The following is a 25,239-nucleotide window of genomic DNA, read 5'->3' on the forward strand; positions in this document are numbered from 1 at the left end:
TGATACACTGTTTCACTTCTCTAATATGAGAGATATGCACACATCATTTAACCAATGAAGATATAATAACTTTTCTTTTTTACTTTGACTTGTTGTAGCCTCCGAAAATTCGATCCTTCATTAATTCTGCTACTTCAATCCCATTTGAGAAGATAGAAGAACCTTTAAAAGGCTTCATTTGGGAGTTTGATAAGGTGCCATTACGGCCTTCTCATCTTATGTTACTAAATTTATTGGGAATACAGTGTGTTGTAAGATCAAAGCATGTTGTGCTTCCACAAAAGTTTTGTTATTGAAATTCTTTTTGCAGGAAATGTTTGTGCCTGCTATGAAAGGATCAGCCAGTTATGAACAACAACAGAAATGGTTGCCTTTGGCTTATAAGATGCAAATAATTGGTTGCTATGCACAAACAGAACTTGGTCATGGATCAAATGTTCAACGGCTTAAAACAACTGCAACTTTGGACCAAATATTACTTTTGAAAGTTGTATTTTTTTCAATTATTTGGCATTGTATTTGTACCAATGAATATGACAAACAATAGCATAAGAGTTTCATTGGTATAGTTTTATGATTCAACACAATTGTATGATTGAAAATTGTATGAATTAAAAATTGAATGGAAAGTGGTTTCTTTGAAATTTAATTTGGCTTGCTGTTTGCTTTCAGCAATGAGTATTTGGAGTATATTTTGTTTGCTTTGCATAAATATGTAAGTGCAGAATTTGGAACTCAAGCTGTAAACATCATGTATGAAATCAACACAAGAAGTGCATTATTTTAGAAACTAAAATTTGATTCGAATTTCCGAGAAGTGTACAACTTTGTTGTGCAAAAGTACACTGCACAATTAAAATTCAACTGTACCTAAGTGCAGAAAATTAACAAAGAGAATGCAGAATTTAATTTTAAATATGCAGAAGTAAATAAATTTAAGGACAAAATTACATAATACATTCAAAAATCGACACACAGAATTACAGCATTTGATTGCAATACTGCATAATTGCACAATATAGAGTGTAAATTTGCATAATATAATTAATAAACACCTGAGGCATAACTTAGGTGCATAAACAAAAAAATCAACACATAGAGTTACAGATTACAAATAAAAGTCAGTTCATGCATAAATTAGGTGCAAATATAGCTATTGCACTTTAATAATATAACAATTACTTAAACCATTGTCAATTATAGCAAAGTACCCACAGTATTTAGCAATAGACCTTAATAAGCTAACAACTAATTAAACCAACAACACCAATAATAGCTAAAAGTTTTCCATTATATCTTGCACGAATGCTGCCTTTTCCTCGTCCAAACTCCAAAAGGTTGCCTTCAATTCCGGATTCTACACAAATTTCTTTGCAACTTGCACTATCTCCATTGTGTCAAAGCCAAGACTCTTCAATGTTCTGCCCAGATTCACTTAGTCATTTACCCACTCATTGCATTTGCTAGTACTTTCACATGCTTTCCTTGATCTTCTACTGCAAACTTAAAAGTTTCAGCCAAGTTTGATAGGATTGCAACATCATTGGTTTTTTTAGTTGCAGATTGACGTCCTTGATTTCTCTCACTTGATGAAGCAAAAGAAGTCGAAAAGGTGTTGGGTAATTCACTCTCAACAGCAGCTAAATCCTCCATGTCAATATCCTCGCCACCTAATCCCAAGCCACCAGCTGTGGCCGCAGCAAATGTAGATCCCGGAGTAACATCTTCTTCAGCATCTTTGCCACTGCATGCTTCAACACCGGTAGCTCTATCCTTACCAAAAATATTGCCAAGACGTTCAAACAAGGGAAATGACTTGCCGGGAGTGTAGAGTGTGACGTTGCGACCCTATACCATAAAACAAAGTCGACATTAATAAATATAGCAAAAGTGAAATTCACATTTGTAAGTTTGAAAATCTTGCAAGAGGATTGATTAAAAACGAAAATCATACCTTTCCCCAAGCTTCCAATACTTGCTTGCTATCTACTTCAACACACATTTTTTCCGAATTCCATCCAAAGCCGCTACAACCCAACATCTCAGCCACATACATATACTTTTCTTTTAGTCGCTTGTGTTTATTTTTGATGCGCTTCACAATGAGGCCACATCCAGGAAACTTCTCATTCATCTTATCTGCTAGCTTTTGAAACGCGTCGGGTTTAAATTGACCGGCATCCGCCCTCTTGCCTTCAACAACCAATTCCTCCATGAAGACCACAAATTATTTAGTTTCCTGTTTAGTCCACTGACGTGGTATGGAAGCCATTGATGCTGGATAATTTAGTTGCACAATAACGAAAAAAAAGCACCACACCAATGGAATTACTATCAGAATTATAAATCAGTTACAACAGAATCTTTATCAACATTACAACAGACTTACAATAACAGTAACAACACAATAAATATCAAGTGACTAGCAGAATTTTAGCAGAGCAATACTGACTAGCACATTTGTAATAGAGTAACACTACAATAAATTAACAATTGCAACAGAATTTAAATAATTACTAGTAGAATATCAACATAATTCAACAATTTTAATAAAATTAGAAACAATCAAATCCTACAATAATACAACCAACTGTATCTTTAATTAGAACACAACTAATTAAACCTAGTATGCAAATACATTATGCCTTAAAAAAAAACTCAAATAATTTCAAGTACAACAATTTATAGTCCACGACAATTGCAGATATAATAAAACTAGGAAAATTTTGAAACTCTACGTGTCATGTTCTCCTCTCCCTCACATTTCAGTTGCTAAGTCCTCACGCCATTGAGTCCACTCATGGCTACTTTCCACAACATCAGTTACGTCGACTTCATCAACAACAATGTCATCTCCTATGGGTATATGCTTCGGTAAAAGAGTTGCATCTTCTTCGGGATCAACATCCATGTTCATATGAATAAAATTTTGTAACAAACAACACGCAATAATAATGTGGCTTTGAATTCTAATTGGATAGAATGAGGGGCTTCGTAGAGTTGCCTATCTCTTCTTAAGCAGCCCAAAGCACCGCTCAATCACATTCCTAACCGACGAATGCGATTTTGTGGTGCACGGTGACCTTGAGCCCACTCATTCACATGATACCGGACATTTCTATAAGGAGATAAAAATCCTCTACCATTGGTATAGCTAGTGTCCACTAAATAATAAGTCCCTAAAATGGAAGGATGGAAAAATTATAAGGAGTATATTGTAATTCTTCAATAGATAGCTAATGCACTTATCAAGAGATTAATTTAAACATACCAACAAGTATTTTCAAGCCATTACGTCGAGTAATTGCATCTCTAAGTACCCTTGAATCAGATGCCGATCCTTCCCAACCGCTAAGGACATAGATGAAATTCATGTTCCGATTGCAAACTCCTAAGACATTGGTGGATATTCTAGATTTCCTTGTCTGATACCTAGATTTATCACTCTTGGGGACTGTGACATCTACATAAGTGCCATCTAATACTCCTAGACAACCCTATCAAATGGACAAAACAAAATAGTTATTACATACAAGTAAACTTGACCAATAAAAATTTAAACTTTATGCAACACCTTACCTTAAACCATTTTCACCTGGGATCTATACAATCCTTTGGTACAGGGTCTACCTTTGCAAATAACACACTTTGGACACGCAAAACCGAACCTAACACCTTATGAAAATACCTACTAACAATTTCACCATACCTATAAAATCTAACTTGTACGCTGCGATTTTTGGTATGATGAGCTAATATGATCAAGAAAGTTGCTACTTGCTCGCCTATGCCAACATGACCATCTTCATCTAACCCACCTTGAACTTGTAGCAATTCACACAAATTAGCAAATGCATTCAAACTCATTCTTAACTCCCATATGCAATTTCTATCTCCACCCATCCCAATGATGTTATCTAATGCATCTCGCCTTAATGGCAATGTGTTCACTCTTCGCCCAATTGAAGAATGACCCCACCTTCTATTCCTAATATACATATATAAAGTAACTAAAAAAAATAACATTATCGTGTCAAATTGCATTCTCATGATCCAGTAATATCCAACACATAGCTTAATTTGTTCAGAACGATCTATTATCACTTTCTACGAAACAATAAAAAATAAACGCATAAAAATAAAATAAATTCTAATATCCAGCATGACAACAATCAAAAATAAACTTTTCTTTATCATTTCAATTAAACTACAAATAGAGAAAATACTCATTACATAATCACATACTCATATTAGCAAGCTAACAGTTTTTGATACATAAATGGAGAACTCTTAATTTATTTCAGTTGCTAATTTTTCTTGCACTATAAATTGGAAATAAAATTCAAGGTAAAAATATACTAATAAATTTCAAAACTAAGCAATCAACTGGCTGGCTCAGATTCCATGAACAAAACAGCAAATAAATTATTGGAATCTAATTAAATATAACTCATCAAGTGAAGATACACAAAGCTCCATTATCATAACAAGTTTACAATTGGGGACAAGTATAAGAAGCTCTCACATAGACTCAAAACTATAATTTTGAAACATCAACCTGATTCAAATTGAAACATAATACTATCACATTATCTTTCTATTTGTTACCATTACTTATAATCTATTTTATTGACTAAATCAGAGAAAACAAGATACATAATACTCCAACTAAACTCTAAACATAATACTCTAACCGAACCCCATTAAAAATATATACCCAAAACAGAAGATTACCCAACACATATGTGCTAAAAAAGAAAATTGGATATCCAATACAGCAACATACAAATACAATATACAAACAAACAAGAAGATTACAATTATTTCAAATCTTGAGTTGAGCTTTCTAGCACAGATGAAGGAGAAAGATTATAATAGAACAATAAAAAGCTTTAAAACATCAAACAACACACACAAGTGAAGAAGACATAAAACTGCAGAAAGTGAGAAAACATAGGAGAAGAGATTAGAACTAGTCAGGGTTTGTGAAAAGGAGAAGGAAATTATCATAGAATAATAAAAAGCTTCACAAAATCAATCAACGCATACACACAATGAAGAACACACGAAGCTTCAGAAAACAGAAGACAAAAGCTGAGAACTGATTAGGATTTGTAAACAGAGAAGGAGATATTTGGAATTTCAAAAAATTGATGAAGATAAAATGGTCCAAAAAAAAAATTTCAGATCTGTGTCCATGACTTTTGTTCTGTGTCTCACCATTTTACTGAGACACTGAAAATATGTATATTGTGTATGTTTATGGGTATGTGTGTCTTTCCAATTTTTGTGTCTCACTAACTAAATACAAGACACGTTTCACCGTGTCTATGTCTTGCCCAGACACACACACTAACCAAACGGAGCCTTGGGTATGTCAGACTCAACAAAAAAATCAAACGTGACTCCCGTTGTACTAACCTGGTTGATACGGATGTACACGTGAGAGAGTTTTTAAAATTGAACAAATTAAACTCATGGATCGATATGTCCAGATTTTGAAGAGGTCAGAAACTTAAATGTATTTTTAAATTCTCAGGTAGTGTTTGGTTGATGTCTATGTCTCATTGAGATATGGATACGATGACACATGTCTGCTATTTGGTTTGGTGAGACAGATTTTCGAAGGACACAAGAGGACACGGATGGACATAGAGCTACTAAATTTGTGTATCTCCAATTTGGTGAGACATTGAGATACAACTTGTGGACACTAATTTTTTACTCTTTTACCTTTATTCAAATTTTAAAATTTGTCCCCTTATCTCTTTAAACCTTTCATTTTCTTCTTCTTCTTTTAGATTCTACAACTCAAAATTTATCCTTCTATTTTTTTCAAAAAAAAAAAATTGTACATTTAATTTTTTTGTTTAATTAAATTTTGATTAATTTTTGATAAATTCTGAGCTTTAGTTTTCTATTTTTTTTAAGAAAATTATATATTTAATATTTAAATGATAATTTAAGATGATATTGGAAGAAATAAAAATTATTAGAAGAAATAAAAATTCAATAATGATGACATACAGTGTTTAGGATAATAGATGTACAGTGATATTGATAAAATTTGTGGTTGAATAAAAAGTAATTCAATTTTTTTTAAATATGTGTGTCTTATTCTTTATTTTTGTTAAAGATAATGAGCTTGTTTGGGTGAGCTTCTAAAAAAAGATCTTTTTTTTGAGTTATGTTTTTTTAAAAGATTTTATGGAAAAGTAAAAGTAATTTTATGTTTGGGTATCTCATGCAAAAATATATTTTTATCTATCAATTATGTTTGGGTATAACGATATAAAAGTACTTTTTTGTTTATTTATTAGATGAAAAACATCTTTTTTTAAGAGAAAAAGATCTTTTAAAAAAAGATGTAAATTACAACTTCTCAAAAAAGATCTTTTTTTGATTTTTCTAGTACTTTTACTTTTACTACTAGAAATTTGCCAAACACGTTAAAAAATAAAAAAAGATCTTTTTTCATTGAAAAAAGATATTTTTTTATCAAAATAATGGCGTCTAAACAAGCACAATATATAGACAAAAATATTTTATGTCTATATCTTTAATATATGTGTCTTTGTGTCTATGTCTTATTATATACATCAATCAAACAAAGCCTCAAGGATTTAAATATTCGCTAACCTCTATTTGTCTTTTTCTCAAATAAATAATATTCAAATGGATAATATTAAGTAGACAAAAAATACAGCCAGAATTTGTCTTATCTAGTATTTATTAATTGTCATAACAATTAATAAATACTAAATAAGACAAAATATGACTATTTTTGGCTAATTTTTTTTTGTTACCAAACATTTTAGTATTCAAATAAGTTCCAACCCATGCCCGCGTCGTTTCTTCCTCCATTGGGGTTCCGTTCCTCTGAAACCCTAGTAAAGCCCTAGTTCACTTCTCAAGTTATCTTGCAGGTTCAAATTCGTCCACCCAAACAATTCAAATTCCTTCGTCATTCCCCACATTGCAGCCATGGCGGATCGCGAAGGTGCTGGCCTAAACCTGCACGCAAAGGTCACACACGACGCGAAGCTCAAAGAACTGCTCCACAGGATCACCTCGCTGGAGATAAAGCTATGCTCCGACGCCACAAAAGAGTTCATCAAGATCCTTAAATCCGAAGACGGAGGATCGTTGCTGCGCGAGTACCTTCGCGGTTCACCGAAGTGTTCTGAGTTATTGGGAGCATGGAAGCTAAGGCAAGGAAAACAGGGAATGCACTATGTATTGGACTTAATTTCCACCATCCTTAACCACCCTATCGGAAAATACAATCATGCTGACGTGGAAAGTGTGAGTGTTAGCAAAGAACTCGACAAGTTCGCGAGGTTGATTTTTGCTGAGTATATAGGTGATGTTTATAAGGAGTTGAGTAGTAAGGAAGTGAAGCGCCAGAAGGCTGCACTTATGCTCATGGTTTCGGTGGTTCGGCGGGGACATAGTTTGGCCTCTGAGGTTGCCAAGAATTTCGATTTTAAGCACCCGGAATTCAAGCGAATTGCGGAGCCTAAGAGGAGGAACAATGACGAGAGGAGTGCCAAGATTGGGGGGAGGTGGTTATTATTGAGAAAGTCGTTTGTTGGGTTCGCTATGTCTTTTTTGGAGGTTGGGAAGCCTGGCCTACTCAGATGGATTCTGCAGCAGAGGGAGATGTATTATGGCGTGCTTCGTGGATTGGGAAACGACGATGATGAGACAGTTATGTTTGTTTTGACGACCCTGCGGGACAGGGTTCTTGTGAAGGAGTCGTTGGTGCCACCGAGTCTGAGGAGTGTGTTGTTTGGGAGTGTGACGCTGGATCAGCTGGTTGGTGTTTGTGGAAGGGATGGTGGTGGTGATTCTGCTAAGTTGGCGTATGAGGTTCTTGTTATGGTTTGTACTAATCCGATTAATGGGTTGATGCCGGACTTGGAAAGGCGTCCGAATCCGTTGAAGGGTAATCCGAAGAGGATCATGGGGTTCATGAGAAAGCTGAGGGGGACTGAGATTCAATACCACAGAGATTTGCTTTTGGCGATTTCTAATGCCAGATTTTCTTTTGGCTTGTCATATTTGAAAGAGTTTCCATACAACATTGAAGATGATACATCACCTTCATGGTCAGAATTATTTATTTGGACTTCTATGTTCTTAAAATTGTATCTATATATGCATAAGTATTTATGTTTTGTTACTCTGTTTTCTGATAGTGACTGCTGTATTTCGCAGGATATATGCAATATCTCTGGCAGCTGATTTGGTTTCATCAGTGGGGAATGGCCTTTCCAAGGAACTGGTTGATTGTCAATCAAAGGATCTGCAATCATTTGACAAAATGGATTTACACAGTACCGTGAAGTGTTTGTTTCCTCGTCCATTCAGCAGGTCAATTTTTAATAAGGGATTGCTTAGTACTAAACCTCATGTGAAACATGGCGCTCTAAGGCTTATCCTGGAGTTAATGAAATTTCTAGATTCTCTCTTTGGTGGTATGAGCCGCAATTCGAGTTTTAGATATAAATTATCACAAAATATGGGGTCTACCAAGCAGGAGATTCAGAATTATGTTCAGGCATTTCTTCCTGATCCTCAAGTTTTAATATCTCTGATTTACCCTTTAGATTCCTGTTCAGAAGCACAAGAGTCAAGTTTGAAGAGAACTGCATGTGATCTTGAACATGTCAGCAACAGCAGAAAGAAGTTAAAAATGGATACATCAGAGAATGACATAGATATAGTTGTTGGTGGGATTAGTACAGGTCCAGATATTGATTTGGCCAGCGACAGTGGAGCAGTTGACAATGATGTAAAACCTGATATGTTGGACGATGAAGAGGATCTCATGAATATTATGGGGGAAATTTGGAGTGTGGATCTCTGTTCCATGGGTGTCAGCACATTGAGGGATGCAGAATCATACTTAAAGTCTAAACTGCTTGATGCTCTCAAATACTATCGCGTATGTATAGTAGTTCTTTTGAAAAATCTTTTTCATTCATTCCTTTGGGAGACACTGTTGTTATGTATTTTTGTAAAATGTAAATATATTAATAGAAAATGTCTTTTGCAATCACCAATATTTCAAATTGTTTCATCGTTATGGTTCAACTAACTAAGCTCCTTTTGATATTTTTTTAAGCATTTTTATTTTCTAAAATTGGTTTGCTAATTATGTGGTGTTCGGTTGCCACTAGAAACTGCTCTGCTGAATAATTAACCACTCATGAGTTATGAGGTAGTTGCTTTTGTGGACCTACCTTTCTATCTACTAGAATTCGTGAAGTTTAACACTGGAAATGGTAAATAATCAAGAAGTGGATTATGCCCAATCTGTCAGATAGTGTCATTTAAAGAACAGGTTTACTGGAATGAAAAAATCTCAGCTGTTGTGTGAAATGCACCAAAGAATGTCTTCATAACTAGTGGATCACCATCTTGCTAAACCTTCCTGGTGAAAGATAATAACTCTAGTGTGATATACTTTATATAAGAAATAATCTAATGTTAGAAACATATTCCTTATGGCTTTGTATGCACGTTTTATTTTATTGTCAATGGATACTCTTAATAGTTCATAATATTGTAGGACCCACCAGCTAAAAGATCTTGTATTTAGAACCACCCTATTGAATATTACATTTTTTTTTGGTGAATATGTATGAAGTTTATCTTATGTATTTGCTGTCTGATTTTCATATGCAGCGAACTTTGCCTTTCACTCTGGATAAATCTTTTGAGTCTTTCAAGGATCTTCTCAAAAACCCATTGGAGTTAACAAGTAATCTGCAGGTCTCATTGTTGTCTTTGCTAGCGGAATATATTGAATGGTGTCCGGAAAATGATATTCCAATAAGAACTCCTCCCATGTTGTACAAATATCTCCAGCCGTTACTTAAGTTGTTAATGTTTTCACCAGTCAATGGTGCAAGGGATCAGGCATATAGGCTGGCTATGGCAGCTATGTTTAGTACTGGTGCTTTTGACAGGAACCCTCATGAAATAGAAGCATGGTTTTTATATTTACCAGGTTATCACAAAACGAGATCCCCCATCAATATCCTGGAGGTAGAAGTATTGCAGAGTTTGTGCTCAACTGTCATATCATTCTTGTGTGATGCTGTTTCTACAATTGGGAATAATTTATTCAAATATTGGAGTATTCTTAAGAACTATGTCGATGGTTTGAAAGGTGGAAAAGGTAATTGGTTTTATTATCTCATCATATATTTCTATGCTTGTGCTTAATCTTATGTGTACGTGGTATAACTCTAGAGTTACTTACCATATCCATTTTTGAACTAGCATGATGAATTTGTATGATTAGTATCTTTCCATATGTCTGGGAAATATAACACATATAATCATTTTTTTTGTGCTTATTGTATTCTCTGTTTTGGAATTTCTTGGAGACTTTATTATCTCGTGTTGCTAGACTTTGCAGTGCTGATTTAATGGATTTCATTGCAGAGTTATCACCTGATTTTAGCCCTTTGACTGTATGTGTGCTGGAGAAATGTCTGAGGGTGATCAGATCTAAATCAGGAACCTATTCGCTGCCTAAAAAATCATTGGTATTATCATACACTTGCAATACAGTCAAGTCTCTCTTGCAAACACAGGTACTTGGTGCATAACTGGACATCTTTGCTGTAGTCTACTTGCTTGTGTGCATCTAATTTTAGATATGTGTTTTTGATAGGTCGATGCTGAATTGTTATCTGCTTTAGTTACTGCAGACTTAATGCAGAGACTTGATGACAATTATGAATATGACGGAGCATTTCCCAAGTGGAAGCCAATGAAGAATTTGTTGGATTTTCTGGAGAGCATATCATGCCAACAAAATTGCTCACATTTCTCTAAGAATGAGGAATCTGTGCCTCCTGATGGCTCCTTAGGAAGTGCACTTGGTGATTTAAAAGTATTATTAAGTAGCACTGCTAGCAATGAGATGGCTGAAACATCCATGGCTCTCCTATCCTCCTTTATTTGGGGAGGAATTGATGATAAATTGATGAATCTGCGATCACATGCACTCATTTCACATGACTTACTTGGAGTTCCTTTCTCACTTTTGTCATCAGTATTTCTTCTTGATCCTAGTGTTATTCTCCATGCTTCCAAGCTGTGGCCTGTAAAGTTTGCTGTTGGCTTGGACATGGCCATATCAGATCTTGATACTAATAGTCAAAATGCTCCTCCTGTTGATACTTTTGATCTTACTTTTCATCCTGACTCCCTAACATGCAACCAACTTTTGGATTCTTCTGAAGCTGATGTAACTGCATTCAGTATCTTTCTAAAACAGGCACCTTTCCATGTGATATTTCCTGCAGTGATGTGTATGGAAGGCCCTGATATATCAAAGGTATCTAAAGTGAAAGACCTGCTTCTGCATAAATTATCTAGGTCCATGAGTGATTCCTCCCTTCTTCACTCTCTGAGACTTGTGCTCTTCTGGACTCACCAGATTCAGTTGTGTTATAAAGTTAATCCGTTAGCTGAAACTGAATGGCATTTGAATCTATGTGTCATTCTTGTAAGGAAGATACTAGCACAATTGTTGGTTCCAGAAGGTTCTTTGGACTGCTCTACAAACTCTGCTTTTTGTTCTTCAAGCTATAACAATCAAGAAGTGATTAAAATAATCTTTTGTCATCCTTCTCTTTTGATGTCATTATCCTCTCCATTGGGAAGTAGTCACAACTTTACAAATGTCACTGTAGGGAATGGCTTTGAGGTGCTCAACGGATTATCCGGAGAGGAGTTTCACAAATTTAGGAATCCAATTTTAAATATATTGAGAATGGCTCTAGACTACATGTGGTCCTTATGTAGTTCCCAACTTTGTGCATCAGAATCCCAAGAAGTTACCAATAATATTGTGGAAGCCTTTAAAGGTCTTCAACACAAGCTATTTGTAATTGTTAGAGACAGATTTGAGCTGTGTATTTCTGCTAAAGATATGATACCTCTCCTTCCAACATCATATGCATTGCATTTTTGCATTCGGTTTTTATCTCCTTTTAAGCTCCTTGAATTAGTAGACTGGATATTCAAAAGAGTCGAGGTGGATGATTTGCCAACTAAGAAATCCTGTTTGTCTATTGGATGTTCCTTGGTTGCCGGTGCTTTTAATACTTTGTCCATTTATTTTCAACAGCCAATCAGGAACCGAGCACCCTATGATAACTTTTGGGAGATATCTGAAAAGAATATCAGAGCTGATGTTTTCGAGCAGATCTACAGCAGGGTAGTTGAATTTTCTCTAAATTATGAAACAGATTGTGCGGATAAATGCTTAGTTGAAGCTGTGAATGCTTTGTATATGCAGAAACACATGCAACAAGAAACATTTCATCCTTTGCTGTTGGTCATGTGCAAAATCGTAATGGTTACTCCTGTGAGAATGCTTTTTCAATGTGTTCAGAAAACAAATGCACAGAGAGCAAAATTCCTGTATATCCTCACTGAAATGAGCTCTGTTCACTCGTCAATCTTTGGGCATTTATTTTTGGCTTTGGTGAATAAGGGTTTATATCATGATAATATTGGATTCGAGGGACAAGCCTCTGATCTTACTCTTTCAGAGGATCAGTTTTTGCTGCTTCTTCCTGCTGCTTTGTCTTATTTGAGCCAAAGCTCTAAGAGATTTGGGAGGTGCAATCACAAAGATCTTAAACATTTACCATACTTTTACTCCAAGATTCTTTTGAAAGGTCTTAGTGAGTGGAACAAATTTATTTCAAAAGACATATTTGAGGAAGAATATGGAGAATTCTTTCCAGCATCTGTGCAACAACTACTGTGTCATATGGATCATAGTCTTCTTGGAAAATCAATCCATATGTTGCAGTACCACTTTGCTCTTAATGGAGATTCAATGAAATTGAAGAAGCGTCTAAAGCTGTTCAAATCCATTTGCCAACATTCTGCTGCACGTGATGAACTGATGGACTGTGATAGTCAAGTTATTAATAATTATTCATTGAACCAGTCTCTCAACTTCATTAATCGTGTTGTTGCAAGGATATCATTTTGCAAACTATTATTGTTTCCTGAAGAAGCAGGTGAGGATTTCAAAGTGGCTCCTGCTGAAATGCAAAGCAAATTGGATACATCCAGGATAAGATATATAAACTTGTTGGTGGATATTTGGCAGTCAATTGTTAAGAAAACATCTTTGCCTCCTAATCAGGCTGGAGCTGGAAAAAGCACAAACATTTTGTTGCTATATAATCACTTGGAGGTCTTTGTGTTAGAAAATATTCTTGAGTTAACAGTAAAGATGCATGATGGTCTTATCCAGTTGCAGTCCATTGCTTTCCTAGAGCAATTAATCAGACATGCTTTTCTATATAGATTTGGTGATTTTACAACAATGAAGACCCTCCGTCTTATATTAACTCAGCTTAATGGGGGCAGCCTATCATGTGATACATATCTTCAGTTGTTACTTGCCCACTCTCAGTTTGCCTCCACTCTTTATTCAGTGTGCAAACCAGCAGGTTCCTTATTCAAGCCAGTATCCAGCATTCTGAAATGTCTTGTCATCCCTTCTCATGACCATCGTGAAAATGATGAGAAGCTCACTGAGAAATTGACTGATCTTTCTACAGGACCATTGGAAATTGTTAGATTGCTTCGGGTACTCTTATGGATGAGGGGTCATCAAACTGATATAGATTCTGGAAATGATATTGGTATAAATATAAAAGAATTGCATGCACTACTATGTCATTGTTATGGTGCAACACTCAATCAGATTGATTTGGAGATATATAATCTGATTCATGAAATTGAGTCTATGACTGGATCACAGTCTTTGAACTTATCTGATGTGGAGTGCCTATGGGGACTTGCTTCTTTGGACCCCAACATGGGCCATTCTCTTGAACAGTGTGCATCTTCTAATATCAAGTTTGATTCAGAACCAATTGAAGTATGCTCTGGAAGCCAAAATAGAGAGAACATTCCAATTGATCCTGACATATGCATTTCAACAGTTCTCAGTTTTCCCTACAATAGAAGTATTGCCGATATGCTACCAGCAGGAAACAATATTGAACCAGATACTTTTGGTAAACAGGTTAGGACATGTTCTCAAGTTACTTCACTGGTGCAGTTTGTATTGTCAGTGGTTTTAACATGTTATAATCTTTCTATCATGTTTTTCACTAACTACATCAAATCCTGTACAGATACAATCTCCTCTTGTTGAAGTCGGACTACGTTATGATCCACGATTTATCTTGCGTTTCTCAATTCATAGCCTGTCACAGTCACGTATAGAGCCTGTGGAGTTTGCTGGGTCAGGGTTGCTTGCAATTGCATTTGTTGGCATGTCATCATCAGACCTTGGGATAAGAAAATTGGCTTATGGTACTCTTGATAAATTTAAGAGTGCATTAGAGGTTGGTAATGGGATTATCAATGTTGTTTCCTTAGCATAATATAAAATTTCATTGGCATTATCAGATTTAACTCTGTTTTAAGACTAAACTGGTTATTTATTTTATGTTTGCTTGATTCTTTTTCTTTGAATATTTATAGTTTTATACTTGCATGTGAAAAGCGTTGTTCTTGCTGACTAATCTAATTTGGCTTTGTAAAGAAATGATTGTGTTTACTCATTATTTTCCCTGAGTGGTTATGCTCTGAGTATATTGTCTACAAGAATTTCAAATATTAATTGCATTGCCTTTTGGCATTTCTTTGGTGCATTAGTGTATTTATGTATTCATTATGATGTGAGTTAGTGAACAATTCTATAGGCTGAATTACTAGGACTCAACTTCATCAGGATACCAGGCCATTGTTCTTCTATTGATGGAATTATGGTACCCTGGTGGGAGTTAGTTTGGGATGTCTTTTTTCTGTTATTGTACCTTCCCTTATCTTGAGGGCATTATGGGTCCTCTTCTTTTTGGGGGAGAAAAATCTCAAGTTAATCCCACATAATAATATTCTTACCCAAAATATAATTGGATACATATGTTCCCTGACCTGGCTCACTGACCTTATCTAATCCAATCCCATAGGGCATGCTCTAAACATAAAAATCTGGATAGCTTTGAAAATACTTTTGAAATGTCCTGTTTTTTTGTTATCATACCTATCCCAACCTTTCAAACTAATGTTTGGAGTTTTTTATTATTTACTTTTTATTTTAGATGTGCGAACTATGTCCACCCAAGATGGAGGCTAGGGAAGTCCTAATCGCCATTTTACCTACACATCAGACTTCTATATCATTGCAATTTATCCATGACTATGGTGTCCAATTTTGTGGTTGTCATGAACTATAGCACTAGTTGTTTCTTGCGAAGGACTAACATGTCCATTGGGGATATTATTGGGGACTGATTTGGGGGTTTACTTTGTTTCTTTCCCTCTTCAAGTGTAGGTACACCTAGATAGGCTAAGGTGAAATATGAATGATGGCCAACGAGGGGATTCTGACTGTAAAAGGCTTCCCCACATGGCAAAAGGTGGTGGGGAAAAAAGGAAAAATTGATAGTAGCTGGGGGTTATAAGTTGAGAAGGGAATAATGAGAGAGGTAAAGAATCTACTGAGTGAAGGATACAATTTTATTGGCAATTGGACGAAGAGATGACCTTTGAAGTTCTGCAGTTTCTAATGTTTCCTTGTATATTCTGTTACTGGTTTTTATGAATTGGCTTCTCTGGCTTTCTTTATATTTATTTATTTTAAATATTAATTTTTCTTTTCCAGATAGCTAGATATATATAGAGAGAAAACACATCCATACAAACCTACACAAACGCATTGACATGCATATGTTCTTGATTTAAATGTTGCGGTTGATTAACAATAGTTTACATTACAGAAGTGCCAAAAGAGGAAGGATGTCATGGGACTTCGGCTTCTATTAAATTCTATTCAGAATAGCATAGAAGAGCCATGGCAAAGAATCCCTTCGTTTATTGCGCTTTTCGCTGCTGAGGCATCCTGCGTATTGTTAGATTCTTCACACGATCAATATGCTGCTATAAGTACAATGTTGATACACTCTTCTAAACTGAACATGAGGGTATAAATTGACCTTATAATACCCTTCGTATTATTTTCTGGCATTGAAATTTTTTCTGTTTTTATACTAAAACTTTGGCTTCATAATGAAGGGTGATTTTGTTTTCTGTTCCATTTGTTTCAATTTTGTAGGTTATACCTTTGTTTGATAACTTTTTTTGGAGTACATCTATAAATTTCAAAGCTGAAAGGTGTTGGATGCTTAGGCTACTTTATGCTGGCCTGAACTCAGATGATGATGCCATCATATATATCAAGCACTCTATCCTTGAGAGTCTAATGAGCTTTTATGTCTCTCCTCTTATGGATGTTGAGTCAAAGGACCTAATCATTGAGGTAATCATGCATTCTCAAAAGTTGTTTGTGTTTCCTTTATCATATTGCTTTAACTGTAGTGTTGGAGTAGTATCGCCTTTAACTTGGTTGTAATTGGTTTTCAAATTGCATGTGAATTGAATCATGAATCAGAATGGCAATTTTGTTAGTTCCGATGCTAATTGAATTGAATCATAAATTAAATTGCTCAACTTGCAATACTACCTCCATATTTCCAACAAAGTCTAAGAATTGTTAGCCCACTCTAGTTATGTGCCAACACTATTCCACTGGTCTTCTTTCTATATTACAGCTTTAACATTCCTTTCCTATGTAATTCTGGTGGCCACCTGTTACTGTGTTTTGCCATGACCTTCATCAATGTCTCTCCTCTTTGCACTCTTATCTTCCATTCACTTCACCACCTATCTTTCTTTCGTTGCCCACTCTTTTCTCTTTGATCACAAAAGCTTCCAACTTTTGCCATCAGAACCCATTTTTCCAAAGGTTGGCACTTATTTTTCATGCTCATTTGGTTGTCACCACCATGGCCACCCTCCTCCTTGCAAGCCAAAATCGCTGATTAAAAACACACTGTAGATGAGAACATCAATATTTGGATTTTACTTAATTATCCACCCAAAGCCAAAAGCCACTGCTTTTTTTTATTGATAACTGTACTTAACTGATAAATTTGTAAAATCATAAAGTTTTAATGTAAACCAATGTGATTTATAATACCAAGGGTTAGTTTCTGACAGTGGCCTGGACTAACTGGCATTCTTGTGGTTATTGTGTTCTAAAATGAAGCTGATTTGTGACTGACATGTGCTAGCATAACTGAAAGAATAGTGAAGAAAGTTATTTGAACTTCTTTTCTACTTATGAATGTAAATGTTTTTAGATGTTGTGATCTTTATTATTGTATATATTTGCTTTTTGGATAATAATTCTTGTTTATGATATATTATGCAACCTATAATCTTAATTCTCTGGGCATCTTATATATCAATATAATGTAGGTTCTTATCCACTCTGCAGGTTATAAAGAAGTCTGTTAGATTTCATAAGATTGCTCGACATCTAGTGAAACAATGTTCTCTACTTTCATGGTTTTCATCTATTATCTCTGTTAATAGGGAGAGGCTCAACGGAGAAGAAAAGAGAGTATTCTTGAAGCATGTGTCGGTAATATTGAAGGTAAGTGCTTGATTCTCAGTTTCTCATTCAGTTTAAAGTTCCTTTTGTATGCACAAAGGTCCTCCTTCCTGAGTCCTATTATGCATCATTTATTTTCTGATCTGTCTTTAATATATTCTCCTTACCTGTTCCTCCTTTATCCTTCCCCCTTCTTTTTGTATGCATCTTTGTATAACAAATTCTGTCAGTTAATATTTTTGTGTTTTATCTTTTGAATATATTAGGTATGCTAAATTTATGACTAGCAAGTAGCAAGACTGCATTATTTTTCATCTACTTAGTTAATTGAGCATGTTGTCAAAATGCATATGGGTGGCAGTTTGATTCTTTGATAACCCGTAACCTATGTTTCTCCTGAAAACAAGGAGGCCAACACCAAAACAATAATCAACTTTATCTCTGTACTAGATTCAAACCCCTAAAATGAATTAATTTTTATATATAAAAAATTATTTAATAAAAAAAATTTAAAAATTAATATTAAATTTAAATAAAATTGTAAAAATATTATACATTTTATTATTTGAAAGAATTCATCACTTAATATATATATTTAGCAAACTTAAATACTATAGCACATGAATGAATGTAATGCAAATATGAATATATTTTAATAATTAAAAATAACATCTATCTTTTGATGAATCATGACATGCATTTTTAACATTATTATTACAACTAAATAATATCAAAAGATATAAATTGTGAAAAAAAAGGATATATAAGTGACAAAAACAATATATAATTGATAAACACAATTAGATCAAAAATAGAAAAAGAAAACTTAAAAACATTGTAAGAACATCATACATTATAGTATTTTAGGAGTTCATTACCCAACATACAGTGTACAAATTGTTTAACAAACTAAAATAAAGAACTGTGGTCATCAACTAAATTTTTTAAATAATTGTGCAAAATATTAGCAAAGATAAGGAGAAAGAGTGAGAGACATAAGATTATGTGAGAGGTGATAAAAAAAGATATGTGAAGTGAATGTTGATTTTTATAGTAAACATGAATAGAAATGAGAATAAAAAGACAGAATGAATTAGGTTTTATTAACCAATGTGTATTTATTAAAGAGAAATAACATTACTACTGAAGGCATAGAGCAACCTACATAAAAATAAAGAGTAAAAAGAGATTAAAAGGTAAGACTAAACACTACATAAGAAGGATAAAAAGTGATGTGATACAGCGATAGAAAAACTATAAAATGACAATTTCACTAAAATGTTTATGTTGCAATATTAGGAGTCATTTAATATATCAAGAGTTTATTGTGTCATTATATTTATATATTATAAATAAATTGATAGATAGATAGATGAATAAATAAATAGATTTTTATAAAATGAAATTTATTCTTCAAATATGATATCGAATATTAAAATTTAGACCATTGATATGAATTAATATTTTTCATATCATTTCTTTTTAGAATTAGATAATTTAGTGTGTGAAATTATGAGATTAATGCTAGATTGATTATATAGATGCTATTCTCTATAGTAGTATAAACGTAGTTCTAAGATAGATGCTTTTTCTATGTTGTTGCAATGGATGACGTGGCAATTTCATATGAAATTTAAAACCTTATGTGTCATTCATTCACTATAACACTATTTTGGGCTCTCCTTTAATATATTATAATAGATTTGCTGAAGCGTTTCATTCGTAATTCTTCCATTTGTGGGATTATAACCTAAAATTAATCATGATACTCCAGACTTATTATATCAGCATACTAGATCAATTTGCAATAGTGAGAGCAGTGGATAATTGTGAGAGATAGATGAACAAATTTGAGCCATTAGACTTTGTTTTAGTGATTCTGCGACATTTCCTAACCATCCATATATTGTTGTATGGCCCATCCACTACTATCACCAAAGGCATTACCATATGTATAGATGTATAAATATGTATATATACACCACAAAAGGTAGGCCCTAAATTGTGGATTAGAAATTAAATATATTGACAGAGTTACTTGAGAAAAACAAACAAGTGTGCTTCTAAAAGATTAAATTTCAACTTCTGTTGTACTAATTATTTCTATTTTTTATTTTCAGGCTGTCAATGATGTCATTTCATTGGGAAGCATCTCCAAGTGGCTGCAAAGTTATGGCCTTGAGCAGCTTATGGAGCTTTCGTCTATTCTATTGAATTCCTTACTACAGGATGTTACATTTGCTAATGAAACTTTAGGATTTATAAATCCTTTTCTAAAAATGATAGCATCAATGTTTAAATTATCTCAGAAAAGGAAAATATATCAGCCACATTTTACACTATCAATTGAGGGCTTATATCAGATATATCAGGCTGGTAGTACTGAAGCAACAAAAGGTATTAATCAGGAGGCTGCTTTGGAAGCCATACTTATGAATGCACCTCCTATCTCAATCTTCCTTATGGTACTTTCTCTTTTGAACTCTTTTATTTAAAGACTCTTGAATATGGTTACTAATTACTCTACTTAAATATTCTTTCTATATTGTTCATTAAAAAATATACAAACAATCAATTTAGGACTTTTGAAACTTTCATTGGCATTTCTTATTGTTTTTGTTTTGAGATTTGTCTTGCGTCATGATTCTACTCGCTTTAGAATATGGTATCGGGAAATCTCTACTTTTACTCACCTTACATCCCATCCAAATTAAGAGCATTTTTTTTCAAAAAGGAAAAGGGTGACTTTTGCATATTTTGACCAATTTGCTCGAGATTTTGGCAAGTTGCTGGGTCCTATCCTACTAAGACCGTTGATAAAAGGTTGAACCTTAAAAGTGTAATCAAATAGATATTCTTGAGTTAGGAGCTAAAGTGGGTATAGTTATAAAGCGAGAAAGACACTAATCACATTTGGCATCATTTTGATGTATCATGGATCCACACACAATAGAAGTTATTGATGTAAGGAGTAAGGGTGACTGGTAACCCTCATACATTTTAAACATATATATAAAAAAAATATTAAATATTATTTCATATTAGTATGAAGTTTTTATTAGCATGGTTTAATAATCTACTACCTTTGAATCTAATAGGGGTTTTGTGGAACATTTTACACCCTAAAAACTTGATCCTTGCATCTTAATGTTGTGACTTACATATGAATAACTGGACTTGTGTCTATGCAGAAACAGGAAAGGCTTGAAAGCTTTCTTATTTGGGCAATTACAACTGCTTTACAGTCTGATTCCTCACGAAGGATGAGAGCGAATAAGTCTCACATCTTTCACACAAATAATTACAGGGAAGAGTCTCACGAGCGTTCGTTACTGTCAAAATTATTACGTTGGTTAACAGCATCAGTAATCATTGCGAAACTCTATCAGAAACCCAATGATATGGATTCGGCATTTGTTGAAACACATGATTTAAATTCCCTTCATTCTTTACTGGTACAAGCTGGAAATGCCAATGGACAAAGACATGATATTGGAATTGGCTGTGGGAAGTTACTGGCTTCTGTGATTTTCTGTCTGCAACTTCTTCATGACATAGACCCTGAGGTGCTACCATCAACTGTCTCCGCTCTCTGTCTTCTAACCTTTGGTGCTTCCAACTTTGCAGGTATTCCATTTTACTGACTTAATATGCTTTATCAAGTGCCATCTCAGGGCTGATAGTTGTGTTTTCCCTAATTTATATTATAATGTTGCACTACATTTACTTGCCCCCGCTTTACCGTTACCTTCTAATAAGCATAACACTGTTGAGTTGAATGGCTTTTGCATATCTCATTTGAAACTTGAGTGACACCCTCCCCAAAATATCCCCTTGAAATAATTCCTAGCCTTAATTTTTTTGGTTAAAACAATGATCGACTGAAAGAATGCATTGGGTAAAAAAGTAAGTTTTCGGGCATGTAGTCGTTAATTGTGCCTTGGATCTTTACTAGTATCTTGTACTCCTTTACATTAAGGGTTTATTTGAATTTTATTGTTTTATTATGTTTTAAACAAAGTAAATATCATTTTATTGTTATAATCTTTAACAAATAAATATTTACATAAGGCTAATTCATTCTTAAAATTTCTAATTAGAAGCTTGAATAGAAATCCAGGACTATAATTATTACACTTGCATAATTATAATTATAATTAATTATGAGTAGGCATCTAATATGAAATCTATAGAAGCAAAAACATTATACACTTCTAAAACTATATCTTCTAGTGATATAACAAACTGCTTATCTATTGTTGTTAACAAACTAATTAGTGTAAAAAAATAAAATAAAAAGTATGCTGTTTTTTATTTTATTGAACCTCCTACGTTTAGATCCATTAAACCCCAAAGTTGTAATAAATAATCAAAATACTTAATCATATTGACCAATATTGTGTAAATAATAAAGTGCACCTGAATAATAGAATAAAATAAATAATGTATTAGTATTATTAGAAGCCAACATCATATTGTAAAATACAAGTGACAGATAACCAATTATTTTGAAAAAAACAATGATCTAAACAAAAGAACGAAACAGAGAGATAGGTACTAACCAGGAAAAAGAATTATTTAAGTGCATAAATAAATATTATGATAAGCGAATATGGCTAAGAAGAAAGCCTGAGGGGGGAGACCTGAAGAGTAATATAGCGCATAGAGCATCCCTGAAAAGAATTGCATACTGCAGCATGGATGGGAGATCAGAAGAAAAAATTTTGGGCAGGAAGAATTTTTTTTCCCTGAATTGCAATTATAGAACACCACATGGCACTTATTAGTTAAAGATAATAGATGTGCATTGAGACTACTTGGCATCTTGGATGCAAGTGTGATGCATCAAAATTGTAGTTGACCATTTGGATTTGGATATAGACGCTCATGTCTTTGGTTATATATTTACAATGCTTCTTTTTTTCCCTTTCATTCTGTAGTTGGCAGAGGTGATTTATTGAAAGAATACAGCACTTTGATATCATCACACTGTTCAAGGGTGCGGTGCCCTCCTGAAGCTAATCCAGCTTGGAGATGGTAATTCTTTTCTTGCTCCTCTTTTTATGTTTATTTTCTAACCCGTTTCATCTTAGTATATTATGTAGCCATATTGTTATGCGAGGAAAATGGAATTTCTTGTGGCTTATAGTTCTTGGAGTCCAGTTTTTTCTCCAAAAAGAAAATAAAAATAAAAAAAGATAAGTAGGTTTTTAATTTTGATTTAAGTCTGGTGTAAAGTTAATTTCTTTGGTGTTACTAGTATAAGCTTGGAACTATTATCAATAAAATCCATCATTGGATCGAAGTCTGTATATCATCATTAGATCGAAGTATAATTTGCCAATATTTGATTACATGAAGAGCTATAGTCATAATATTTTGGTCTTACAGTAGAAGAATTTGGACGACCTGTACTTCTAAATGCATTGTTGCAATTTTTGTGCCTCAAAAAATGAAGCAAGTTTGACCTATATTCATTGTTTAGGTCCTTTTACCATCCATGGAAGGATTGTTCACCGGAGTTAACTGATTCCCAGAAGATGGATGAATATCATTCTTGTCTGACTTTGTTAGTGGTTGTCTCAAATGTTCTTGGCGAAAAGAAATTAGAGTTGGCGAGTTTCTCTCCATTAGATATAGAGAGATCTGGCTTATTCCAATGGGAAAAAAGTTTACTAGAAAATTGAGTGCTAACCAAGAATTTTATCTTGTGTGGCAATGTAGTGTTTGTGTTAGGTTTGAAAGAATAATGTTATATATATACATCATTTTTGAAGATGTTTCTCATCCGAGGAAAAAAGCATGGAGAAAGTGTATATATGATGGCGCTCACTTCAGTTACCTGTAATCAAGATATGTATAGCAACGTGAGAAGCATGAGTGACTGAGTGTATCATTTTTGTAACTTATTTTATTTTATTTAATTCTTTTAAATTAAGAATTACAATTTTCTCAGCTCATATATGTATTGTACTAATGTACTTGATCCCTCTGTATAAATTGATATAATAGCTACTTTATTTATAGAAAAAATTACAAAGAATCGATAGTACGATTTAACTATTAAAAAAAGATTTTTAATATTAAAATTATTAAGAAGGATTAATATTTTAAATATTTAAGAGAGACAGATATATCTTTAATTTTTTTATTTTTTATAATCTTTATAATAACTACATTGAGACCCGTGCAATGAGTGGAGAGGTAAATTAATTATACTATATAGTGTATTCTAATAAGTGTTATGTTATTTAGAGATTGATTAGATAATATATAAATTAATGTTAAATTTGAATTATTTATTTTAAAATTATTTTGCAGAATATTTATTTGATAATTTGTATATAATTTTATATAATTATTTAACTAAAAGTAATATAAATTAAAATATAGCTTATTAGTTTAAAAATTTAAATTTATTTATTTTTAAAAAAGACGTAAGTTTTTTTATATTAGAGTTGTACAAAATTATATATTTATTTGTTGTTTTTATTTAATATAAATTAAAATATAGTTTATTAGTTTAAAAATTTAAATTTATTTATTTTTAAAAAAGACATAAATTTTTTATATTAGAGTTATACAAAATTATATTTTTAATTGTTGTTTCTATTTATATTTTATCCTCTTATATGGTGTTCTTTGCTTTGCAAATAATTAAAGAAAAAATTAAAAAAAATTAATAAGAATGAGAAACACAAAAAATATAATATATTAATTTTATAATAATGATAATATACTTAATTTTAGAAAAATAAATGAGAATAAAAAATATAAAAAATATAATATAAAATTAAATTATAAATAAATTTTATAATTATGATATATTTAAATATATTTAATAAAAAATGTATTAAATTTAAACTTATTTAAAAAAATAAGATAAATATACTATTAACAGAATTTTAATATTTATAATTAAAATTTTTATAATTATTTTTATTATGATATTTTTAATGTATATTTATTGTATTTAATTAGTATTTTATGTTTGAATGAATAATAACAAGTAAGATTTTTTCTTTTAATTTTTTAAAAAAATTATTTATTAGTTGATTTTTAAATTTTTTGTCAAATTATTAAAGTTACTGATATGACATTATTAAAAAAAATATGATTTAGACTTTTTATATAAAAATATAGTATCAACTTTTATATAATAAAAATAAATAAATAAATAGATAGTTTTCATTCTTAAAATCTTAGTCATTTTCATAATCATTTATGCGGTTCTCGTCTTCCTCTCATGGGGGTACAACAACCGACAAATCTACTATGTTCTTCTATTGCAATTTATATGTCAACAGCTATTCTAAAACTATGAGAGAAGTGCTTGTATCTCAGAACGTGCAAAGCAAGGCATAGATAGGCTTGAGACTAAGTGCTTGTGTCATGGCATGCTTCATTGCTCTCCTTTGCTATGTTATTAGCATGGCCTACCGTTTTAGGAGGCACTGCAGTAGTAGCATCATCATGGTGCTCTTCTTCGTCTCAAATCATTCTTTTCCTTTGTCAACGACAGAGAAGATTACATGCCAAACTAAGAAAAGAGAAAAGGAAAAGTGCTTTCTTGTTAAATGGCAGTGCATGAAGATAGACCGTTGGAGGGCTCTAGTGTTAGTGTGCATGTTGGAAATGATACCATCATTACCACTAGTAACAATTAAAGCATGCATAACCTAAATCTCGGTTCGCAATAACACAAATACTTCAGAGTGCGT

At 33.0% G+C, this 25,239-nt stretch overlaps 3 protein-coding genes across 3 annotated transcripts; 1 reads left to right on the forward strand and 2 right to left on the reverse strand.

Moving 5' to 3' along the window:
• Positions 1-1,443: 1,443 nt before the first annotated feature.
• On the reverse strand, positions 1,444-2,056 carry LOC148575735 (uncharacterized). Its single transcript, XM_088502524.1, has 2 exons — positions 1,955-2,056; positions 1,444-1,848 (listed from the first exon to the last, which is right to left on the reverse strand). The coding sequence occupies exons 1-2, from the start codon at positions 2,054-2,056 to the stop codon at positions 1,444-1,446; spliced, it is 507 nt and encodes a 168-aa protein (XP_088358650.1).
• A 983-nt stretch (positions 2,057-3,039) lies between these two features.
• Positions 3,040-3,999, reverse strand: LOC107646343 (uncharacterized). Its single transcript, XM_016350536.1, has 3 exons — positions 3,631-3,999; positions 3,272-3,497; positions 3,040-3,179 (listed from the first exon to the last, which is right to left on the reverse strand). Exons 1-3 carry the CDS (start codon positions 3,997-3,999, stop codon positions 3,040-3,042), a joined length of 735 nt encoding a protein of 244 aa, XP_016206022.1.
• Positions 4,000-6,841: 2,842 nt separating this feature from the next.
• EMB2788 (ribosome 60S biogenesis amino-terminal protein) lies at positions 6,842-23,478 on the forward strand. Its single transcript, XM_088501021.1, has 13 exons — positions 6,842-8,111; positions 8,221-8,950; positions 9,694-10,189; positions 10,459-10,610; positions 10,691-14,080; positions 14,193-14,405; positions 15,843-16,046; positions 16,178-16,381; positions 17,402-17,560; positions 19,639-19,983; positions 20,710-21,145; positions 22,459-22,555; positions 23,004-23,478. The coding sequence occupies exons 1-13, from the start codon at positions 6,985-6,987 to the stop codon at positions 23,203-23,205; spliced, it is 7,755 nt and encodes a 2,584-aa protein (XP_088357147.1). The 5' UTR covers positions 6,842-6,984; the 3' UTR covers positions 23,206-23,478.
• Positions 23,479-25,239: the final 1,761 nt, after the last annotated feature.

This window comes from Arachis ipaensis, chromosome B1, assembly GCF_059453495.1.
Source record: "Arachis ipaensis isolate K30076 ecotype BB chromosome B1, ASM5945349v1, whole genome shotgun sequence".
In the NCBI taxonomy this organism is placed as follows: Eukaryota; Viridiplantae; Streptophyta; class Magnoliopsida; order Fabales; family Fabaceae; genus Arachis; species Arachis ipaensis.

Coding starts and splice junctions, on each gene's coding strand:
- EMB2788 (XM_088501021.1), top strand. CDS start 6,985: ATGGCGGATCGCGAAGGTGCTGGCCTAAACCTGCACGCAAAGGTCACA. Junction 8,951..9,693: donor ATGCTCTCAAATACTATCGC/GTATGTATAGTA, acceptor TTTCATATGCAG/CGAACTTTGCCTTTCACTCT. Junction 14,406..15,842: donor AATTTAAGAGTGCATTAGAG/GTTGGTAATGGG, acceptor TTTACATTACAG/AAGTGCCAAAAGAGGAAGGA.
- LOC148575735 (XM_088502524.1), bottom strand. CDS start 2,056: ATGTATGTGGCTGAGATGTTGGGTTGTAGCGGCTTTGGATGGAATTCG. Junction 1,849..1,954: donor TATTGGAAGCTTGGGGAAAG/GTATGATTTTCG, acceptor TTTATGGTATAG/GGTCGCAACGTCACACTCTA.
- LOC107646343 (XM_016350536.1), bottom strand. CDS start 3,999: ATGTATATTAGGAATAGAAGGTGGGGTCATTCTTCAATTGGGCGAAGA. Junction 3,498..3,630: donor AAAGTGTGTTATTTGCAAAG/GTAGACCCTGTA, acceptor TCCATTTGATAG/GGTTGTCTAGGAGTATTAGA. Junction 3,180..3,271: donor TGGCTTGAAAATACTTGTTG/GTATGTTTAAAT, acceptor CTTCCATTTTAG/GGACTTATTATTTAGTGGAC.